Here is an 18,891-nt window from a genome sequence, read left to right as displayed (position 1 = left end):
CATTCAAAGCTCRTGGTTGTATTTGTCCGTTTATCACCCACATGCAGCACAGCTGTCCGTCTTAGGAAGAGTTCTSTCTGTTAATATTCTCTTTGACAAACACGATTGTGAAGCATTAATTGGTTTCCTAAGTGAGCAATGTTCATTTTGTTCTCCATTTGGGAAACACTCAAGACTCTGTGCACTCTTAACTGGATTACTTTCACTCTTTCTTCTTCATCTCTTCATTGACACAACCTGTGAAAATGCAACATCTTGCTTCTTCCTTCTGAAGATTCATGTCCAGTTCACTGTAAGTTTCTTCCCCTCTGATATTCTGATCTGAATTCGATTTATTCAGATAGAATAATAGTGCAGAACGGGAAAATTCTTGCTGTTTGAACTTGAATGGATTATTCTGTAGTTTTGGTACATGTTCTGAGGCATGAGATTTCAAACGAGTAAATCAAAGAGTCATCAGCTTCCTCTAGCTAATTTGGTGGCCAACTGTATCATGCCAGAAGAGCAGGTCTAGATCCTAACAATAGCACCAGTTAAAAACACTCTTTGGTAACCCCTGCTCAGGCACATTATGATCAAGTCAGTATCTCTCAAATCAGAAAAGAAAATTAGGTAATATTTAAATAGAAGAAAGCTATCTCCTCTGACCACCTACTATTTCAAAAATAACGCGATGCATATTACCAGTCATTTTAAAACCAGGTACTTGCAATATATCTGACCTACTGTAAACACATTCCCTCTTAGAGTCCAACATTAGGTTTGTGAGGTCTGTGATGATGACATACAGCTTCCACATAAGGAGTCTGAAGGGATGAACCCCTCTTCACATCATTCCAAAGTATTACTGCATTTTTTTTAATGTTCAAAACGTACATATGATTAACATCAGTGCTAGGAGAAGAGTTAGGACAGGTTTATAGCAACTTTCTTCCCCATCACTTCATTCACATAACATTGTAGCAGAGACTTGCTGCTGGATTTTATTTCCTTCTTGCATTTTACTGGCGTAATTCCAATGGTCAAACTGCATCTTTCTGAGAGACAAGGCCACTGCTTTAGGGGGGAGTGAAAAGATGCCTCATAGGTTGGCTAGTAGTAACAATCTCACACGCTGGCTGGTTGACTGGAATCCCTAGCATATTTGCAGTACTATGAAAGGAGCTAGTTAACATGACCACAACTTCAACCTGTCTTTAAAACAAAGGTGTTAAAGGATCGGAAGATGCATGTAATTGAACTGAAAATAAATAATTATCAGAAGAGCCACTTACTACTGGCATATTATTGTCACTGTTTTAAAGCAAAAATTTAATTACACACAGGTCCTTCAGTCTTCTTAGGTTCGTATGTTTTGTGACATATAAGGTTACCTTTGGAAAAACAGTAAGAGGAACGGAGGAGAAGATACCGACTCAGGTAATCAAAGGTTTAGTAAATTGGAACTTAGGCCTTTAATACCGAGTAAGAATGTGCACCCTGTGCACTACTATCAATCTAATGCAGCCTGAGCTGACTGATGGGGCAGGCGCTCCAGGGTACAAGCCATTGGAAGCTAAGTACAACACGTTCTGCAGCTATTACCGCAAGCTGTGTTTGAGGGCAGGCGGGTCAGATTCAGTTACAGTGTAGCTATGCTACTTGCTGGTTTTACAAAAATATTAGAAGTCTGTTGGTAACAGACAATCGGAGGAACTCAATGCTGCCCRCTACAGACTCCTCAGATTAGCACTTATTAAAAATTAATAAAATGGTTTATTTTATATATACATATGTTCCAAAAAAATTTATACAGTTAAAATATCAAATTAGTGATCTGGTAACAATACTGTTCAAAATAATCTCTTTTGTATGAACATTAAAATACACGTTTTTAAAAGCGTTTCCTTTTAGTGCTTCCAAAGCACAGCGTGTGCCAAGGCCACCTGAAGAATCTCCGTCCTCCTCACAGGATGAAAGAGAACTGAAGTCGGGGACCTGGGAAGCCTCAGGTGCACTTTCATAATGTCTGTAGACAAAACAGAAGAGAGTCTGAGGTAGATTGTTTAGTGACCATGAGGTGGTAACAGTCACAGGGCTGTCTTTAGCTTTCATTAACACAATAGCAGTTTCTTTACTCTCAATCTACACTGAATCTCAAGTTTAAAGGCATGGCTAGTAGTTCTTGGGAACAAGACCCTTGTCTCTGTGGTGGCAACATGCAATATTACCAGTGCAGGTGTTTCTGGGAGGTTTTTTTTGGGAACACACGGGATCTCTCCACGATGCAGACAGTGCGTGCATTTGACAGTGCCCCATTTTAGTGCAACCTGCTGCCTATAGCACGTAAAATGTCTAATGACAGTGTTCAAATGAGTAAATTCTCATCACCTGCAGGAGGGGCAGCAATGGTTATTTTCTTCAGCCTGTTGAGCAAATAGCACCCTCCACAGGAAAAAAGCCACACCTTTCATGGCAAATCCTTAAGGTTATAGCCCAGCTTCTGCCGATAGAGGTTCTTAAAGTCAAAGCTCCACTGCTTCTTCTCAGACTCTGACAGTAAAATCACTTGACTGCCAAGATGGTGAGGGCAGCAGCTACATCCTCTTCCACTCTTCTGCGGCACAGCAAACTCATTCCTGGTCCATACTGGTCTGGCCGGTACACTATTATCTACTGTTGACATGATTAACTCTGTTGGGTAGGCTGTTGAACTCTAGTTCCTCTAGTATTCTCTCTAAGTGTTGTATTAAGACCCGTTTTTTAAACCTAAGGAAGAGAGGGGAGTAATTTAATTTTTTTCTTCTGAAAATACATGAACAACTCAAGATTATTCAGCCATGACAAACGATATTTCCAAAGGCTCTGATTCCAGTATGGAAGAGCTTGCTTTATTTCTGGTATTATAATAGCACCTCTAATTTAATACAGCTGCCCTTCCCCCAACCCAGCCAAATTTTGGGTCTTTCTTCAATAATGACCCATCTCTCTACTTCACATTTAAAATGTAAGTAAAGACTATTTATTTACTCCATAAAATATAATGGTAGTTTGATTGCTAAAACAACTATAGTAATTTATATCTGTTAAAAGAGGAAAGCACATTAAGTACTAGAACTGGGAAAGTTTAGGATTTACTGCCATGACCAAAATTAACATTTATGACTCCCAGTCATTTATATCTATACAAACCTTGCTGCTTCCTTGATAGCAAATTCAATGAAATACTTCTGAATTTCCATAGGTCCTTGAACCTCCTCCAGAAGAGAGAAGATTTTTTCATAATCTAAAAAAATTCAAACAGATATTAAAAATAGATCTTGCAAACGTATTTTCAATAGAGCTCAACAGCCAAAAGAAGAAACAAAGCCCAGTGTTTCACACTTAGACATCTGGTATAAGACTAGGAAAAAAAGCCAACATTGGCTTTATGTACAGAAAGCAGCTGATACCAATAACTTCACATGATACTGAAGATCTGCTGTTCAAGCGTGGCATTCAAGAAGTAGGTTCTGTGTAAGAGTGGCAGCTAGAAGCATCTGCCCTCAGAAAATGCAGGATAAGTTTGCTCAGTAGAGAAGCCTCCTATTTCCACAAACACAGTGCCATCATTAACAGTTAATATATGCAAAGGGCTACAAAGCCCCGTTTTAACCTGGAGCTATCATTTCTGGAAGCAGAGGTTAGGACTAGTCTTCTTAAAAGACAAATTATTAATGCTTAGTCTGAACACTATTAATATCACYGTCTTACCAGTATAAAGTAAATATGTGCACCACAAAAGAATGAATTGGACATATTAGACTAGAAACAAATGAAAAAAATCATGGTTTCAATATTTTCCCTATTTGAGCCCAATACGAAGCTATGGTGCTGTGACTAACAGTCCATTTAGAATAATGCAGCAGCTAAAGAATGAGGATATACAGTCAGAACTGTGAATATACATACACATCTAACACACTGCTAGCAGCTTCTTTTTGATGACTGCCTGAACTCTGAATCAAGACAAATGACTCATACTGAACATACTACTATTTTATTCGATATCCTCATTTACTGGATATGAATTTGGTGCAAGATTAAACTAGCTCACTTTGCAAAACAGGAAGCTAACACATAACCAAGTAGGAAGTTTTACACTATCTTTAAAATAAAATCACTAGTTACACTGTCTTTCAAAATAATAAAATACCACAACACTACTAACTGTGCGATTCCCTTTCCAGCATGGTCCAAGATGCACCCTTGTAGCTACCTATGCCTTTGCCCACCCAAAGGAAGCTCTGAAGGACACAGAGCAACAAAGTGCACCAGGCATATACAAAGAGTAGTACAGTATAAAGGAAGTCTGAGAAAGGCATTGCTGAGCTCTCTGAAGTACCCTTTCAGTACGGAAATACATACTTGCATTAGGTCATCAGTAACACCTTTCTAGAGCTACAAAGACAAAACCTTTGAAAGCTGCTTTACAGGGTACCTTTTACACCAGTTAACCTGTGTTCAAGGGCAAACAAGGTCATTTGGCACTTCTCCTCCCAAATAGTAGTTTCTAAACTTCAGCTCACCTGCCCTCCACGCAACAACTTTTCCTCCTTTCTTGTCCCTCCATTGATCACATGCAATCAGAAATAATTCAAAAATCTAAGTTGCATGTATTTTAAAAATAGCTCCATATAACATTAAGAAAGTCTTCTGTATCCCTAGCCCGTGTTTAATATACTGACAAGGTTTAAGAACTTACTTCTTCCAGGTTTGCGAACCTCTTTCATCACTTTAATCTTGATATCAGCATTGTTTCCCTCCAACATCGCAGGTGTTATTTTCAATGAGTTTGGCACAGATCCAGAAGTAGACTCCATAACCCGTTTTTGGTCATCTCCAGACACACTGTAATTGAGAGGCCCTCGAACAAGAGCATTGGTTCCAGGTTTATGATCCAGCCCATCTTCACTTAAACAGTTGAACTCATCAGGTAGAGAATCTAAGTCATTGGGTAGCATTTCATCCTCTCCCATAACAGCTGGAACTGAAGGAGCCATTTGCACAGGTAAGCCATCAATTTGCTTTTCCACTGACTGACAGTTTTCTGCTTTCTTCTCTATGTTGCCATCTTGGACAATACTGTTATTGGTATCTACAAATTAAAAAGATGCATCTTACTAGTGCATAACTGTAATATCAAAAAAAAAACCCAACAACAAAAAACACAACAAAAACACACACACACACACACACACACACACAAAAAGACCCCTTCTTGTTTAAAGTACTACATGGTGATCTGAAAGTACTGAATAACTCTCTTCAATACTTTAACCTCTGAAGCGACACAGGAAATACTTTCCTTTAGACTGTTACCATCTCACATCATGAAGTCATGAAGTCATCATTTTCTGTATTGCTATTTTAGTGTTACAATTTCTAGCTAAACTAATGTTTTCTTTCCTCGCCCCAACTCTAATGAAAAAAAAAGTTTTCTTCCGATTCCATTTGCTGGAATAGGTTGGTAAGAAAATTAGTTTTTGAAGGAAATGAAAACATAACCTTATTTTAACTTTCCTACCCCACCTTTCCCTACCTCAAACTACAGAATACACAAATGAGAACTAAAAGCTGTTCTGAAATCTTTACAATCCAACAAAGCATCTTGGTGAAAGGTTTCAAGGTTTTTTTTTTTTTTTTTGATTTTTCATCAAAATTGCTTTTCATTCAAAACTTCAGCTGTAACAGTAGCCTGTTCATCTAGGCCAACAAAAGAGAAATTCAGTCCTAATTAACACTAGTTAAAGCATACAAATGCTGACATACTCTTTTGAATTAGCTTAGAAAGCAAAGGGATAGGTTTTTTGTACACACATTTCCATTTGTGACGACGCAGACTCTGTACTACAATTCACTCTACCTTTATTTGCTGGGATGCCTTTGAGGTTCAGATATGATGGGGATCCAGAAGCAGAGGGCGGCCCTTTCCCACCAACATGATTCGTTACAACAGGCGGTGACTGTGGTCGTCTCAACAGCGGTGACATACTACGCCTTCTCTTTAGCGATGCTGGAGTATTGGGCTCTCCAGGACGCTTGATCTTATTCTGAGGCCCAGTGACAAATTCATCTGCCTCATCTATCATCATACCCTGAAAAGAAAATTTTTTCAATCAGTAAAAAACAGAATTTGAAACCATTTTATCAGTTCATTACAATTCAGGTGGTTTTCAAAACCCTTTACAGCTCTCAGAACACAGACATATCTAACGTACACTGTAACCAGAGACTGACCAGCGCCACTCTGTAAATCAACACAATTCTTTACATATTTCTCTTAGACCACGTGAAAGATACCACTCCTTTCTGCATATTACAGAAGAGCTGTACTGGTTAAGAATATACCACAATTAGATAAGAAATTCTACTCATAAATTAAATATTTCAAATCATGTTAAGAGTAACTATACAGCAGATAGCATGACTCCTCCTACCTTCTTATCCTGTTTAAAAGGATTGCCAAATGTATGAAGTCTTTTTGGCTGATCCGGATCAATCTCCCGAAGGGGTGATGGCATCATTTTCAGGTATTCCTGGTAATTTCCCATTTGAGCAACAGGGACACTATGAAGGCAGTCTGCAGCAGAACAGCAGATCTTTATTTAGTCTGCTGTAAAACTAGGGCAATACAAACTTCACACACGCACTTCAATTACAGGTGTTAGCATTTAAGAACCAGAAATGACCACTTCTTTTCACTGCAGAGAAAGAGCTGAAGACTACAATTTTAGAAATAAGGCTGACAAGAGCTAAGCTTAATTTGCACGAAAAGAATGAAAAATAAGTAAAGTTTAATCTCTATCCTAACAACTGCATCTTAGACCTAACAAGGGCAAACTGGAAATAAGCCTCTCTGCTTAAGCTACCATCACTACAAATACATCTGCCTACTGCATCTTATCATATGGGATTGCTCTCTCATGAAGCTTATTTTTAAAATTCAAAGCAAGCATGACATTTTCCATGACAGAAGGCAAAAAATTTCCTTCTCTCCTCTCGACAGCCAAGACAAAGACACTGACCACCCCAACAAATGATGCAAAGCCCACTTCCTCTCCCACTCCTGGGGCAGAAAACACTACTTCAGTGAATAACTAAATAGCTCTACCACTTCTAAACTGCTAATGAAGAATGGTGGCTACTTACCCTCATCCTGCCCCAAGATAAGCCTGTGTGTTTTCAGAAGATTGGTTCTCATTCTAGTTAGCTGGTCTAGAAGACTGCGACGAGGAATATCATATGCATTTCTGAATGCCTGTGGCTTTAAATCCTAGTTTTAAAACAAAACAAACAACTTTCAGTTAACCTACCAATCCTCATGCATGGAGAAATTCCTCTGTATATTGTAATAATGTTAATTTTTAAAAAAATATTTTGTAGTTACTTCAGATCTTCATAACTGGATACAGCAGACTCAATGTCTGTCACAGTCTTTTCAGCAAGACCCTATTCACACTAGCACTTTCAGCTCCATTAAAACTAAGCATGTTAATTCCTGGACTAGCAATACTAGCTGCCTCTTGTAGAGGTACTTAAAACATAACAATCTTTATTTACTACTATGGGATTTTCAAAGAGTGTCCAAGAAGCATGTGCAAAAAATTGCATTTAATCTTCTATTTCTGTTCTTCACTTGTCACAATTCAGAGAAGATACTTCCTTCCTTCTTCTACATTAAGTCTATAAAAATTACCCATTAAAAACAGATCAGATAACTGCTTAATCACGCAAGATTACTCTGGTGTTTACCTTGTTTAAGAGTCCTATGTGGAAGCCAGCAAATTCTTTAACATTCATTTCTGCCAGTCTCAGTGGAGATTCCCCAGTGATCCCTTGCAGCAGTTGCTTAAAATCCCTACTGTGCRCCAAGGAGAGGCCACTGGAGTGATTTTTCACTTTTATTCCAATTTCTTGTGGAACTTTCTTACCCACTGAACCTATAATCCGTTCCGACTCTATTTTTGTCTAAAATGGAATCACACCGTGAGTTAAAGAATCAGCAAGCATTGCAGATCTCMAGTATTAAACACTCAGTACATTAACAGACTAAAACTATAAATTTGGCTCCCAGCTACTCAAGAAATGGGAGAACTACCTATCCAGGGCTATGTTAGATTCTACAGGAAAAAAACCCTAATGTGCTATCTTATGGAAAAAATACTCAGCTGGCATATCTAATTTTATATGGCCAGTTAGGAGGTCTGTGAATATTGCCGATTTTGCTGCAAAGTCTGTAAATTTCTTTTCATGCCCCTGAAGACTCATCTTTAAACAGAAAGAACATAAACTAACTGAAGGTGAGATGCCTCAGGTTACTTTAAAAGTAGCATCTAAAGCAACAGTATTATTCAGATACAATAACATCATTTCAGAAACAACCCAAGAACTAAGATGCACTATGCTTGCAAAAAGATAAGAAAAACAAGTAGCAGAACCTATAAGAAGTTTGCTTCATCAGTGAGTTTCTAAAACATATTACTTCTCCAATTAGCACAAACTTCTTATTATAGCTACAGATAGTTTTACTGGTTAACAAGTGTATGTGTCCATCCGTAAGACTGTATTTATGTATTTAGTGTTAAGTATATTCAATACAAGATTTCCACCCACTTGCAATACCTTAAAAAAAAGAAAAAAGAAAAAAAAACAACATAAAAAAAAACCAAAACACACACTGATTGCAACCCACTTCCCCCAAATCTCATCCTCTGCAGGGTTTGCTTCATCATCTTTGGGAAACTCTGAATTTAAGGACAGCAGGAGGACACCAGAATTCTGGAATTGCATGCCCCTATACGGGARCTTATAATGCATGCAACACATTTAAACTGTTTCATGCGCTGAGAATGTCTGTGAACACCACGGTAGCCATCTCAAGCCATTCTGACTCTATATTGCAGATAAGTAATAAAAGTTGGCATATCATTAAGCTACTGAAATACCACAGGAAGTTTTTATGTCTAACAGATGCTCAGTCATGTCAGAGGCTTTTTGAGCATTCGTATTTTGTGCATTCTTTAAGGCGGAGGATTTTTTCTTTGTAATTTTTAAAGGCTGCACTGCTTCCCCACTGACTAGAATTCTAGATATTAAACTGCTGTTCGAGAACCACTCATGCTAAGGAGGCATGGCTTTCAGACAGTTACACCTGAAAAGGCATTCTTGACAAAGAGAAAAGATATGCAAGACTATTTCCCATCAGGTCACATTTAACACATACAATGGATTTGACCTGAAGGAAGCAAGAAGCTCAGATATAAAACTCAAACTAGGACCTTATTCCCCCTGGAAAAGAAAGTACACTTTTTTAGAATGTACACATTGCCAAGTCACCCATGAAAATAAACATGAAACTGGGAACAAGCCTCTGACTTAAGCTGTGATGAATACTGGCAAAAGCAGCCACAAATCCAATTACCGATAATATTTGGAGTTTAAAGGTCTAATAGAGGTTTAAAATGTAGCGGAAGAGGTCTCCTTCTCACTCCCCTCCACCACTTACAGAAGGCACAATCACTGGCTCTAGAACCAATCTGGATTCATCCGTATTTGCAGTGGAAATGCTCACCAGTCTTCAATTATAACGTATGCTGTACACCCATATGAACTCCCACAGGGATTAACTGCTTTATAATGAGATTACCACAAACTAAATAATCAACGCACTTCTAATTGCAAAGGTTTTATCAATACTACCTGTTGGCTGAGTTTTTTAAGGTAAGAGATAACACTGTAACTAAGTCCACAATCTAAATTATCTGATATCAGATTTGGAGCTCCCATCATCCTTAGGGCTTTCTTTAATGGCTATAAGGAAAACAAAATACACAATAGTAAGAGAGTAAGTCTTTAAAAAAAAATTTTATAAGATCAATTACAGGAAGCTAAGGCACATGGATTAGTGCTCTAGCTTTTCCACTTTTGGCAACTAAAATTCAAGTCTATTCAGATAACATGTGACATGAGTTTGGTAGTCTAACTAGCTTGCAATGGACAGTATGCCACATTACCAAGACACCACACACTGTGGTGCCACTGGCAATTTCCACTCAAAGGCTCAGTACCAGAATAGCCGGGATGATGCAAGTCCGTATTGAGGTGCATTGTCCAAGCTACATGTAAAAGGTGACACAGTGCCTCCCCCCACCCTTTATCTGGCCCAGCCAGTTCTCTTAGCATCAGCTTCCCAAGTTCTAGCAGTTCACCCACATTAATACTAAGCAAATCTGCACTTTCCTTACCAAGCTACAAAAATAATGGCAAATTTGGTTTCTCTGAAAAATCTAAAGTATATTAAATCAAAGCACATTAAATATTTAATGAACTGAAAACGTAGTAAATATCTTAATATAGTTACTTTTGCTAAATATAATTAAAGGTATTTATTTCTTAAATATGTTAGACCTAATCTACACACCTCTGCAAAGCAAAATGTTTGCTACCTAAAATTTCATCATAATTATGTAAGCAAAATTTACTAGAAAGAGGTATAGTGCGCAGGACTCTGGTCGCACTAGCCATCATTATACCCAGGAACAAGAAATGAGAAAAGAAACATACCAGTAAGTAGTAAGGAGGCATTGTTTTTAAGTAGTTGTCAAAAGCCTGTCGCCACTTCAGATTTGGTTTAAGTTTGTGAACCTTAAACAAATCATCTGCAACAAGGAAAACAACAAAACAAGGTTTCATTCATCCAGTCCCAGACCATTAGCACTATTCAAAATTCAAGGTGCCAAGTTTCCCCCCCTTTTCTTCCCGCTCCCCCGTCTCCCAATGGGGCTTCCCCACAAAACCTGTCCTTAACCTTAGGTTTGAAGAATTTTGAGTCCTCAGTGCTAGCTGCAGTAGATACTCTGGAACGATTCCTCATTACAGGCAAACTTTCAAGGTATGCCAGACTCCTCATTACAATAAACTTATAATGTATGCCAGAATCTTAAATACCGAACACAACTACTAGGAGCATGGAAGGTGTAATGGATCCACCTGCTAGAGGGTTTTTACCTCCCTCAGCTCTCTTTTGCATCATCAGGGACTCTCTGCCTCTGATTAAACCAAACAACATTCATTTGGTTCAATTTCCATTTTCACCACAGCTTTCTTTTGTTCAACCTGTATGATGAATTCAATCCTGGCTTCCAATAAAAACGTCATTAGGTATCAGAGGGGAAGAAAAGAAAAAAAAAAATTCAGAGCATGGAATCCTTATGATGAGCTTTGCTGGACTCCACTGGCAGCAGCGGCAGCTGCCCCAGGCAGGGAGGGGAATGCCTCCAGCCCCACTGCCTGCCTCCTGCCACAGGAGCAAACTCTCCCACGGATGCAGGCAGGAGACGGTAATTAGCTACACAAACTGTTTGACGCCATTTACAAAAAGGGCAACCAGACACATTATTTCCTTTGGACACTGTTTTGGAAACCCCTTGCTCGCGCTAGAGGTGTGCGTACCACTGTACAGGAGTCGCTGACTTGCAGCATGTACCTATTTGCTGTGTACACGACAAACTGTAACAGTGATCTCCAAACATCAGAAGGGAACATGGCATCCTGCAATTTATCTTTTGAGATTATAATCTATCAGTTGAGATCAAGTTTCTTCTTAGTAGGCCTGTAATATGCTGGCAAAGGGAGGCTAGTGGAAGTATACACAGGACTGGAAAAAGGAATCTCCAAAAATTAACTGGGGAGAGCTGCAGGAGACGGGGAGATGCACAGAAGAGGGTGTGAGAAAGACAGATGCAGCAATGAAGTTGTTTCCTCCAGATTGAGCTTTCAGGAAGATATATTTGGAGAAGAAAATTTGACTTGCATAGTATTCTGCATAAATAGAACGGATGTTAAGATAGGATTTTCCAAGTTCTCATCGTCAAACCACACTTAATTACAGGTATTTTCCAATCTAAATGAATTCTGTATCACATACAAAAACTACTCTACAGCTGCTCTAATTATTCTCTTTTCTGGCCTGAAGGAAGTGGGGTGGAGCTTGAGAGGACAAGTTAGAACTCCATTTTGTATCTCAATATACCACATGCTTAGTGCTATTATCCAAAAGAACCTGTGATAACATTCTGACATATGGCAAATGCAAAATAATATCCATTCTTACAAGCCTATTAGCTTTTTGCAGCAAAATGGAAGTTAAACTATACGACCCTCTCCCAAAATTCAATGAAAAACATGAAAACACTGCAAAATGTTGCTATAATATGTGCTAATATTTTAAAGTCTGTAAATTGGTTATGAGTATAGCTTAAACCTCAGACACCGTATCAGTCATTTATTACTGTCTGATTTTTTACACTGATACAACCCTTTAAGTTTCACAGTGCAGCCACTCTTAGGCATAGATGTTCACAATACATATTGGTTCAGCTAGCTGTAATCCTTGATCCACACCATGGCTGTGGTCTGAGAAGTTAGCCGCAGAGGCGCCCCTCTGATCTTTGCTATCCAAAAAAAGAAGTTCTGAAACGTAAGTAGAACTTCAGCAAAGATCCRTCCTATTTACAATGAGAGCCTCCCAGCAGCACGAACTCACTGCMAGAACTCCTACCTCCTACAAGGAAGAAGGTCATGGTGGTAAACATAGCCACAAGTTTTAAGGAAAACATCACCATCAACATCTTACCTGCCTCTGTTGCAAGAGTTCAAGACAGACATACACTTTTCAGCAGATTGCAACACAGGCACTTGAAATGTACTTTTTCCACTGTGCTATGGGCTGCCTGTGAGCATTTATATAAATAAGCAAACAACTGATAACTCAGTTAACTATTTCTTTTGTAGATGAAATCCAAGACCTTTGTAAATAAAATCCAAAAGTATTGAAAGAATCCTTTCATAGAGTAGCTTTAATCCAACCTATTGATTTCCAGATGCTACTCTCTGCATAGTCCAAAAATCCTTTAATATGAAATTCTTTTCACTTCTACTAAACTCAAAGGGAGCTAAAAGCACTGAATAATTTGGAAGATGGTATCAGAAGCCATTAGGAAAGAGCCACAAGCAGTAACAATTCAAGAGAACACAGGTAAAACTACAGACAAATCAGTTAATTTAATCTGTGTGAACCAAAAATAGTCTTTACCCATAACCCACCAAACTGTGACAAACAAGATACTAATACATAGCTTTAATATTCTGTACCACCTTAGGGGATTTGATGTACTTTCAATCTTAGAGAACAAGTTTAAAAAAAAACCAACCAAACAAAACAAAACAAAAAAGCAAGCTTAATAGTTTAGTTGGAGCCTGTTTACTGAGGTAGCTCATGTGACAACAGCCTAGTTCAAAACAATAGTTTGCATCATGTAACCCAAAGTTAAAACTTACCCCCCCTTTTTCTTTTAAATCACCACCCACATTAAATTCCACCTAAACAAGTACAACACTATTCCCTGCCAACTCCTATAATTCTGAGCTTTCCAATGCCTCTACACTAATAGATAAGGTCCTTCATTTTAAGCAGTAGAGACTCATCATTTTACATTCAGGGAATGTAATATCCTTCCCTGCAGACAACCTAGCCAAAAATAAGGAGCTACAAGGTGAAACAGCATCCAACTACCAGAAGGGTAGTGCGTTATTCTGTTCTCCCATTGGTACAAAGTATTTGGTCCCCCCTCCCCTAGCGCAATAGCAGATTATGTTCACATTTGTGAGAAAGACAGCCCTTGGTTTCCAAAATATAAAATCATTATTTACAGGCTCTCTCCAGGAGCCTATAAAAGCATCAAGGAAGCTGTCCATGTTGCAGTCCTTCATGGGCAGACATCTTCTAAATGCTCCTCCTTCTGCATATTTAGTCCCATGGAGAAAGGGCAGTAACCACCTCATGGTATATTTGCATCACTGCTGTTTCACCACCGCTTCTGCTGACACTGCTGGGGAACAAGCCCTCCCTCTGTCCATCAGCGCCTGCCCTTTCCCTAATGCAACTAGGAAGATCAGTCAAAAAACCATCTTAGGAAAGGCAGTAGCACTCAGCAGCATACTCGTCTTTGCTAAGCTCTATCTCTAACCCCTTGTTTGACTTCTACTTTATGAATCTGGCTGTACAATTGTTTTTAAACAGAAAGATATCTTAAAGTAGAATGGCTTTGCTAATATCAAAGGCAACAGTCCTTCAAGAAGAAATTTCTATAATCCCTGGGCCACATACTCAGCATCAAAGTACATCATCGTTCATCTGCAAAAAGCTCTGTCTTCAGAAGTTTATTGCATCTCACACTGATCAAAAAAACCAACAAACAAAAATGCCTGCACCCRTCTCCTCAGTTCTCAGAGCATGTCACCACCACAAACGAGTCACGATGGCTCTCTAGGCTTCCTTACGAGTTGAAAGAGCAGGAGCAGTTTAGCTGCAATAGCAYGTTCCACACAATCTGTCTTACCTCTATAAAAGAGCCAGAGACCAGAGTTTTGTGAGCCAACCTCTCTCCCACCGCACATGGGTCAGGATAACAATGAACTGCGCAGCTTCACTCTTTTATCAACAGCCACATTAAGTGGCTCCTCACAAAGCTTCAGATTCTAAGAGCAGATCCATTACRTTACATGCTATAGCATTCCCAAATCTACTCTTGCAGAAACTGGGAAATAAGTCACTAGATCTATAGGATGTAGTACAACTTACATCCTTCAGTCATAGACCACTAGAGCTTGTTTCAGTTCACTCAGGCATCACCTGAAAGCTTCATTTATGCATGCCTACCCTGTCTGTATTTTAGGCCTGTCTCTTATATTATTTTCCAAAAATAGGATTAAAGCTCCCCCTGCTCAGGAATGCAGAAGGAATACAGAAATGCAGGAAATAATTGCTTAAGCATCTTGCTATCTGCTTATAATGCTTGAACACATGTAAGCCACTTGGTAAGAGAGCTGAACGTTCACAGAATGGTTCAGAAAACTGTACAGTACAAGTGATACAGCTGTAGGGTGGTTTTGGTTTATTCCTTCAACAGAAGGAAGGGAAAAGTATTATCCATGGTACTCTCCCAAGGTAAGTCCCAGTCTTCAAATACAATATTCTACCATTAGGGCAGGAGCCACTAGAACCTTGTTGATGGGTGGTAGTGGCTGGATAGAGCAGGTTTCTCCTCTCCCGAGTTTGGGAAGTTCTCGTATTCTTTTTAATCTGGGTGAGAGCAGTGAAAGATTGGTTTTATACACTCAAATCAGTCCTTGACTGAGACATCAGCATCCATTACTGGTATGTATCAAGCTTATAGTCTTAGGCATTTTCTGCACTGGTAAGTAGGAAAGGGGCAGGATCTGCTTTTAGATTTCACGTATATTCTACAGAATTTAATTCCACCATGCCTTAGAGACCAAGGATAAAAAAGTCCTGGAAAAAAGATCTGAATGTAACCCTTTGTGTATCTGTTTGTGTTAACAGTAGGGAATACACAGTATTTGTATACTAGAGAAAACATCCAGTTTACAACTCAAACAACATGGAAGCTTCACACTCTCCTTTAAACAGACTTCAGAAATTTAAGATGTGGGATTCCAGGTGGATGTGARTGAACTGCAGAACAGCACTACAAATACTGAAGAGGTGCCTTTGTCCATAAAGCAGGAAGACCTTTATACCCCTGCAAAAAAAGGCCAGGGGAGGACATGGATTGCCAGGAAAGACACGGCAGAACCGCAAATGTCAGCATCAAAAGCACACCAAAATGAATAGGGAAATTCATTTGCTATCAAAGACGACAACTTAACTAGTAGATCTGCAGCAGTAACTCAGCAGCAGGCTCACAGAAATCGTAATTTAGTCTAAAAGTATCCTACTTGCATACTTTGGGACAATTATTAGGCTGTGTGGCTGATTATACAAGACATTCACATTACCAACAAGCATAAATTTTCTTTTTTGGTTACGACCAGGATTGTGAAAAAGCATTCCTGAACTGTTTTTCCTAGAACTGAATGTAGTCTTGTGTAAGACACAGTGAGATTCAATGTTACTTCTCTTATATCTTCACTGTTRTTCTGTATCACTAAGCACACCCACAAAAAACAAAAAAGCCCTACAGCATCTACAGATAAAAGGTTTAGTAGCACCCAGGAACCTATTCTCTCTGCAGTTATCTTTTTGCCATGGGAACCAGAACCCTTACAGCCACAATTATTATGGCATCTATTCACACAGCACCTTTTTATACTGTCTTTCCTGTAGAAAGCAAGTTCATTGTGGGAATGAAAAACATTGGTCCTTTGGGCAGGGAAGAAACGTGGGCTGTTTCATTGCTCTGTTTCTCTTTACTACTCCGAACTGCATCAGGGAATTTCCCTTTTCCCAACACCCATAAGAAACCCTGCATCTGATCTTCCAGTCAAAAATTAGCTGCTGCAAGAGCAACTACAAAACCTGGATACACCACACCCTAAATGAGGGAAAAGAATGGAGGTTGAAGCTTACTCCAGGTTAAGGAAGAGGCTACGTGTCTAGGAGGTGAACAGCATCAAACATGCACTGGAAGCAGGTAGCTCTCCTCCTCTGCTGGAGAGAAAAAAAGGGAGAGGGGGTATGAAAATCCTCTCCTCCCAAATTATATTAAAGAGTTTGCAACATTCTCTACTCTCTGATCTCCATTATTTTATAATGTCTCAAACTAAGGCAGAACACTAACCGTTACTGTTTTTATTTCATTCTGAAGTAGTTATATCAGCAGACCAATGTAAATTTATTACCTACCTAACAATGGAAGTAAAACAGGATAGTTGTAAGGCATCACAAAGAGGTTTACACAGGTTAAAGTAGTGCTTGCTTTTAAATACCCGAATGGATGGCCAAGTTCGCTGTATTTTCCACTGCTACTCACAAAYACCTGACAAAGAATGAAAAGTATCACTGTATCATAAGAACACAGAGAATATTAAGCACAGAGCATTTAAAATTAAAATCAATTTGAATCCAACTCCATTAAGACAACAGATTATCAAGAACAGCCAAGCTGGAGGTTGCACACACCAAAGTGAGCATGCACTTACATTCCTCAGTCATAAAACTCAGACATGCAACATTTAGCATATCCCCAGCATGGAACCGCTCGTCACAGTATAATCTTTAGTGAGCCTACTTTTAAGTGATGCTCTGAATAGCTTTCTAACTATTTAAAACGGGTTAAAGGGACATCTGTTGAAGGTATTATTAAAAAAAAAAAATTTAAAATTAGTCCTCTGATTCGTATATAAAATAGTATGACCAAAATTTACAAAATTGATAAACCAAAAAAACTAGAACTTTTTAAACATACAAATTAAACAAACATAAATATTCAAGAAACTTATCTTAATAACGCCAAGTGTCAACACTCTTGATTTTCACTTTTTTAAAACTATGCATWGGAGTATTAACCTTGAAAAAAAGCATTCTCTATTTGCAATCAAGGATTTCAACAGGATGAACATGGTACATATTCTTATYGGGACAGTCAAAATAATCCATATTTAACCACAAATAATTTTTGTAAGAAAACAAACCTTAGAGTAAAAAGGAGATTTTTTTTCCTCTGTTTTTTAACAGGGTTTTTTTACTTGAGGCATAAGGAACCAGGTTTGTTAAATGGTGACTATGATAATTAGCCTATTTCTCTAGTTTGTAAGGGTCTGGTATGCAGCTGGGAAAATAAAAGCCATTTTTGAAAAACAGCAGAGAAATTTAAAAAACTAAGACTGTCTGGAGAACTTAGGCAAATAACATATTTATGAATGCATTCAAGCCATTTTTGCAATTAACTTGTTAAAAGTAACTTCAAATTTTCTTCTAAAAATGGTTGCTATATTTGCAGTTAAGTTTTAATATTTACTGGAGGTGGGATGGAACTAAAAATAAAGGGAAACACACTTCACACCCTTTCCAGATCACACTAACCAAACTCCTGGTGTACGTATTGAGCTATTCTTTACAGGAACACCATAGAGAAGGGAATTACAAGCTTTTTTTTTTTTTTCCTAAATAGAGGATGCAGAAACAAGTCACTTGTCCGGAACCACCAAAGGAGCATGCGGCGAAGGATTTCAGCAACAGAACTTTGACATCTTCAAGGCCAAGCTAGTTGCCAGTCCAGTCAACAAGGTAACAGCTTCCATTCAGTTCCCATTAGCAGTTTCAGCCACCCAGGGGAAATTGTTGCCTAATCAATATCTACAGGTATGATGGAAACTAGTGCTAGTTTTTCCTGTAAGCAAATGGAAGCCTGCAAGAGAATTTCAATTTAGCCAAAAACAGAACTGGGGGACATTTCTTACCAAAACATGATGGACCTAAAAACAGAATTAAATTAACTTACAATGCCTACAGAGAGAACATGCATTCTAACCTCTAATAATTTTATTAGAAAGGAGGTGACTGGCACCATGACATGTTTCTTCTCATCAGCCACAGAGTCTGACGCAAGACCCTTGTTCTGGAGCCATACAAAATCTAAGGTACTGCTACTTTATGATACCCATTACATTTCTAGAATCAAATAAAGGTCAAATACCTGCCAGCAGGTATGGGGAGACTTTCGTTCCAAGATGTATTGTGTTAAGGGTGAAGGCTCAAGCTCATACTTGTCAAAAGGAAGCTTGTCTATTACCATTGGTTCACAATCAACACAGGAGAACCTCACAACAGGGTGAGCTGTGCGTGGAGGCTAAAAGGAAGGGGAAAAACATAACAGATCAATTGTCTGGTATTAACAGCAAACAAGTCAGCCCTCTTTATTAACAAAAGAGAGAGACAGACAGACAGACTGAAAAGCATACATTTTACAATCCTGTAAGCCTAAATTCTGTTTTCATAATTTCCTTTTAAAACAAAAATATGATATAAGCACCTACCATGTGATATACACTAACTGAATATTTCTGACT

The 18,891-nt window shown here is 38.6% G+C and overlaps 1 protein-coding gene across 5 annotated transcripts in view; it reads right to left on the bottom strand.

The window, feature by feature from the left end:
* Positions 1-1,720: 1,720 nt before the first annotated feature.
* Positions 1,721-18,891, bottom strand: part of LOC112974081 (integrator complex subunit 6-like) — a 22,710-nt gene continuing 5,539 nt past the window's right edge. For 2 of the 5 annotated variants that reach the window (XR_003256150.1, XR_003256153.1), the window contains 12 exons: positions 18,519-18,671; positions 16,727-16,859; positions 10,585-10,679; positions 9,721-9,831; positions 7,774-7,989; positions 7,171-7,294; positions 6,459-6,601; positions 5,885-6,116; positions 4,724-5,116; positions 3,172-3,265; positions 2,371-2,748; positions 1,736-2,008 (listed from right to left, as the gene is read on the bottom strand). Coding sequence is in view for 1 of the 5 variants with exons in the window: in XM_026082672.1 (XP_025938457.1) it covers positions 2,649-2,748; positions 3,172-3,265; positions 4,724-5,116; positions 5,885-6,116; positions 6,459-6,601; positions 7,171-7,294; positions 7,774-7,989; positions 9,721-9,831; positions 10,585-10,679; positions 16,727-16,859; positions 18,519-18,671 (1,794 nt within the window). In the remaining 4 variants the exon portion in view is untranslated. Of the gene's footprint in view, positions 2,749-3,171; positions 3,266-4,723; positions 5,117-5,884; positions 6,117-6,458; positions 6,602-7,170; positions 7,295-7,773; positions 7,990-9,720; positions 9,832-10,584; positions 10,680-16,726; positions 16,860-18,518; positions 18,672-18,891 lie in introns of all 5 variants that reach the window. The other 3 variants (XR_003256151.1, XM_026082672.1, XR_003256152.1) reach the window with 3 other exon arrangements.

Source organism: Apteryx rowi, unplaced genomic scaffold (genome assembly GCF_003343035.1).
Source record: "Apteryx rowi isolate R43461 unplaced genomic scaffold, aptRow1 scaffold_59, whole genome shotgun sequence".
NCBI lineage: Eukaryota > Metazoa > Chordata > Aves > Apterygiformes > Apterygidae > Apteryx > Apteryx rowi.
The sequence above is the reverse complement of the archived record's forward strand: the minus strand, read 5'-3'. Positions and strand labels throughout refer to the sequence as shown.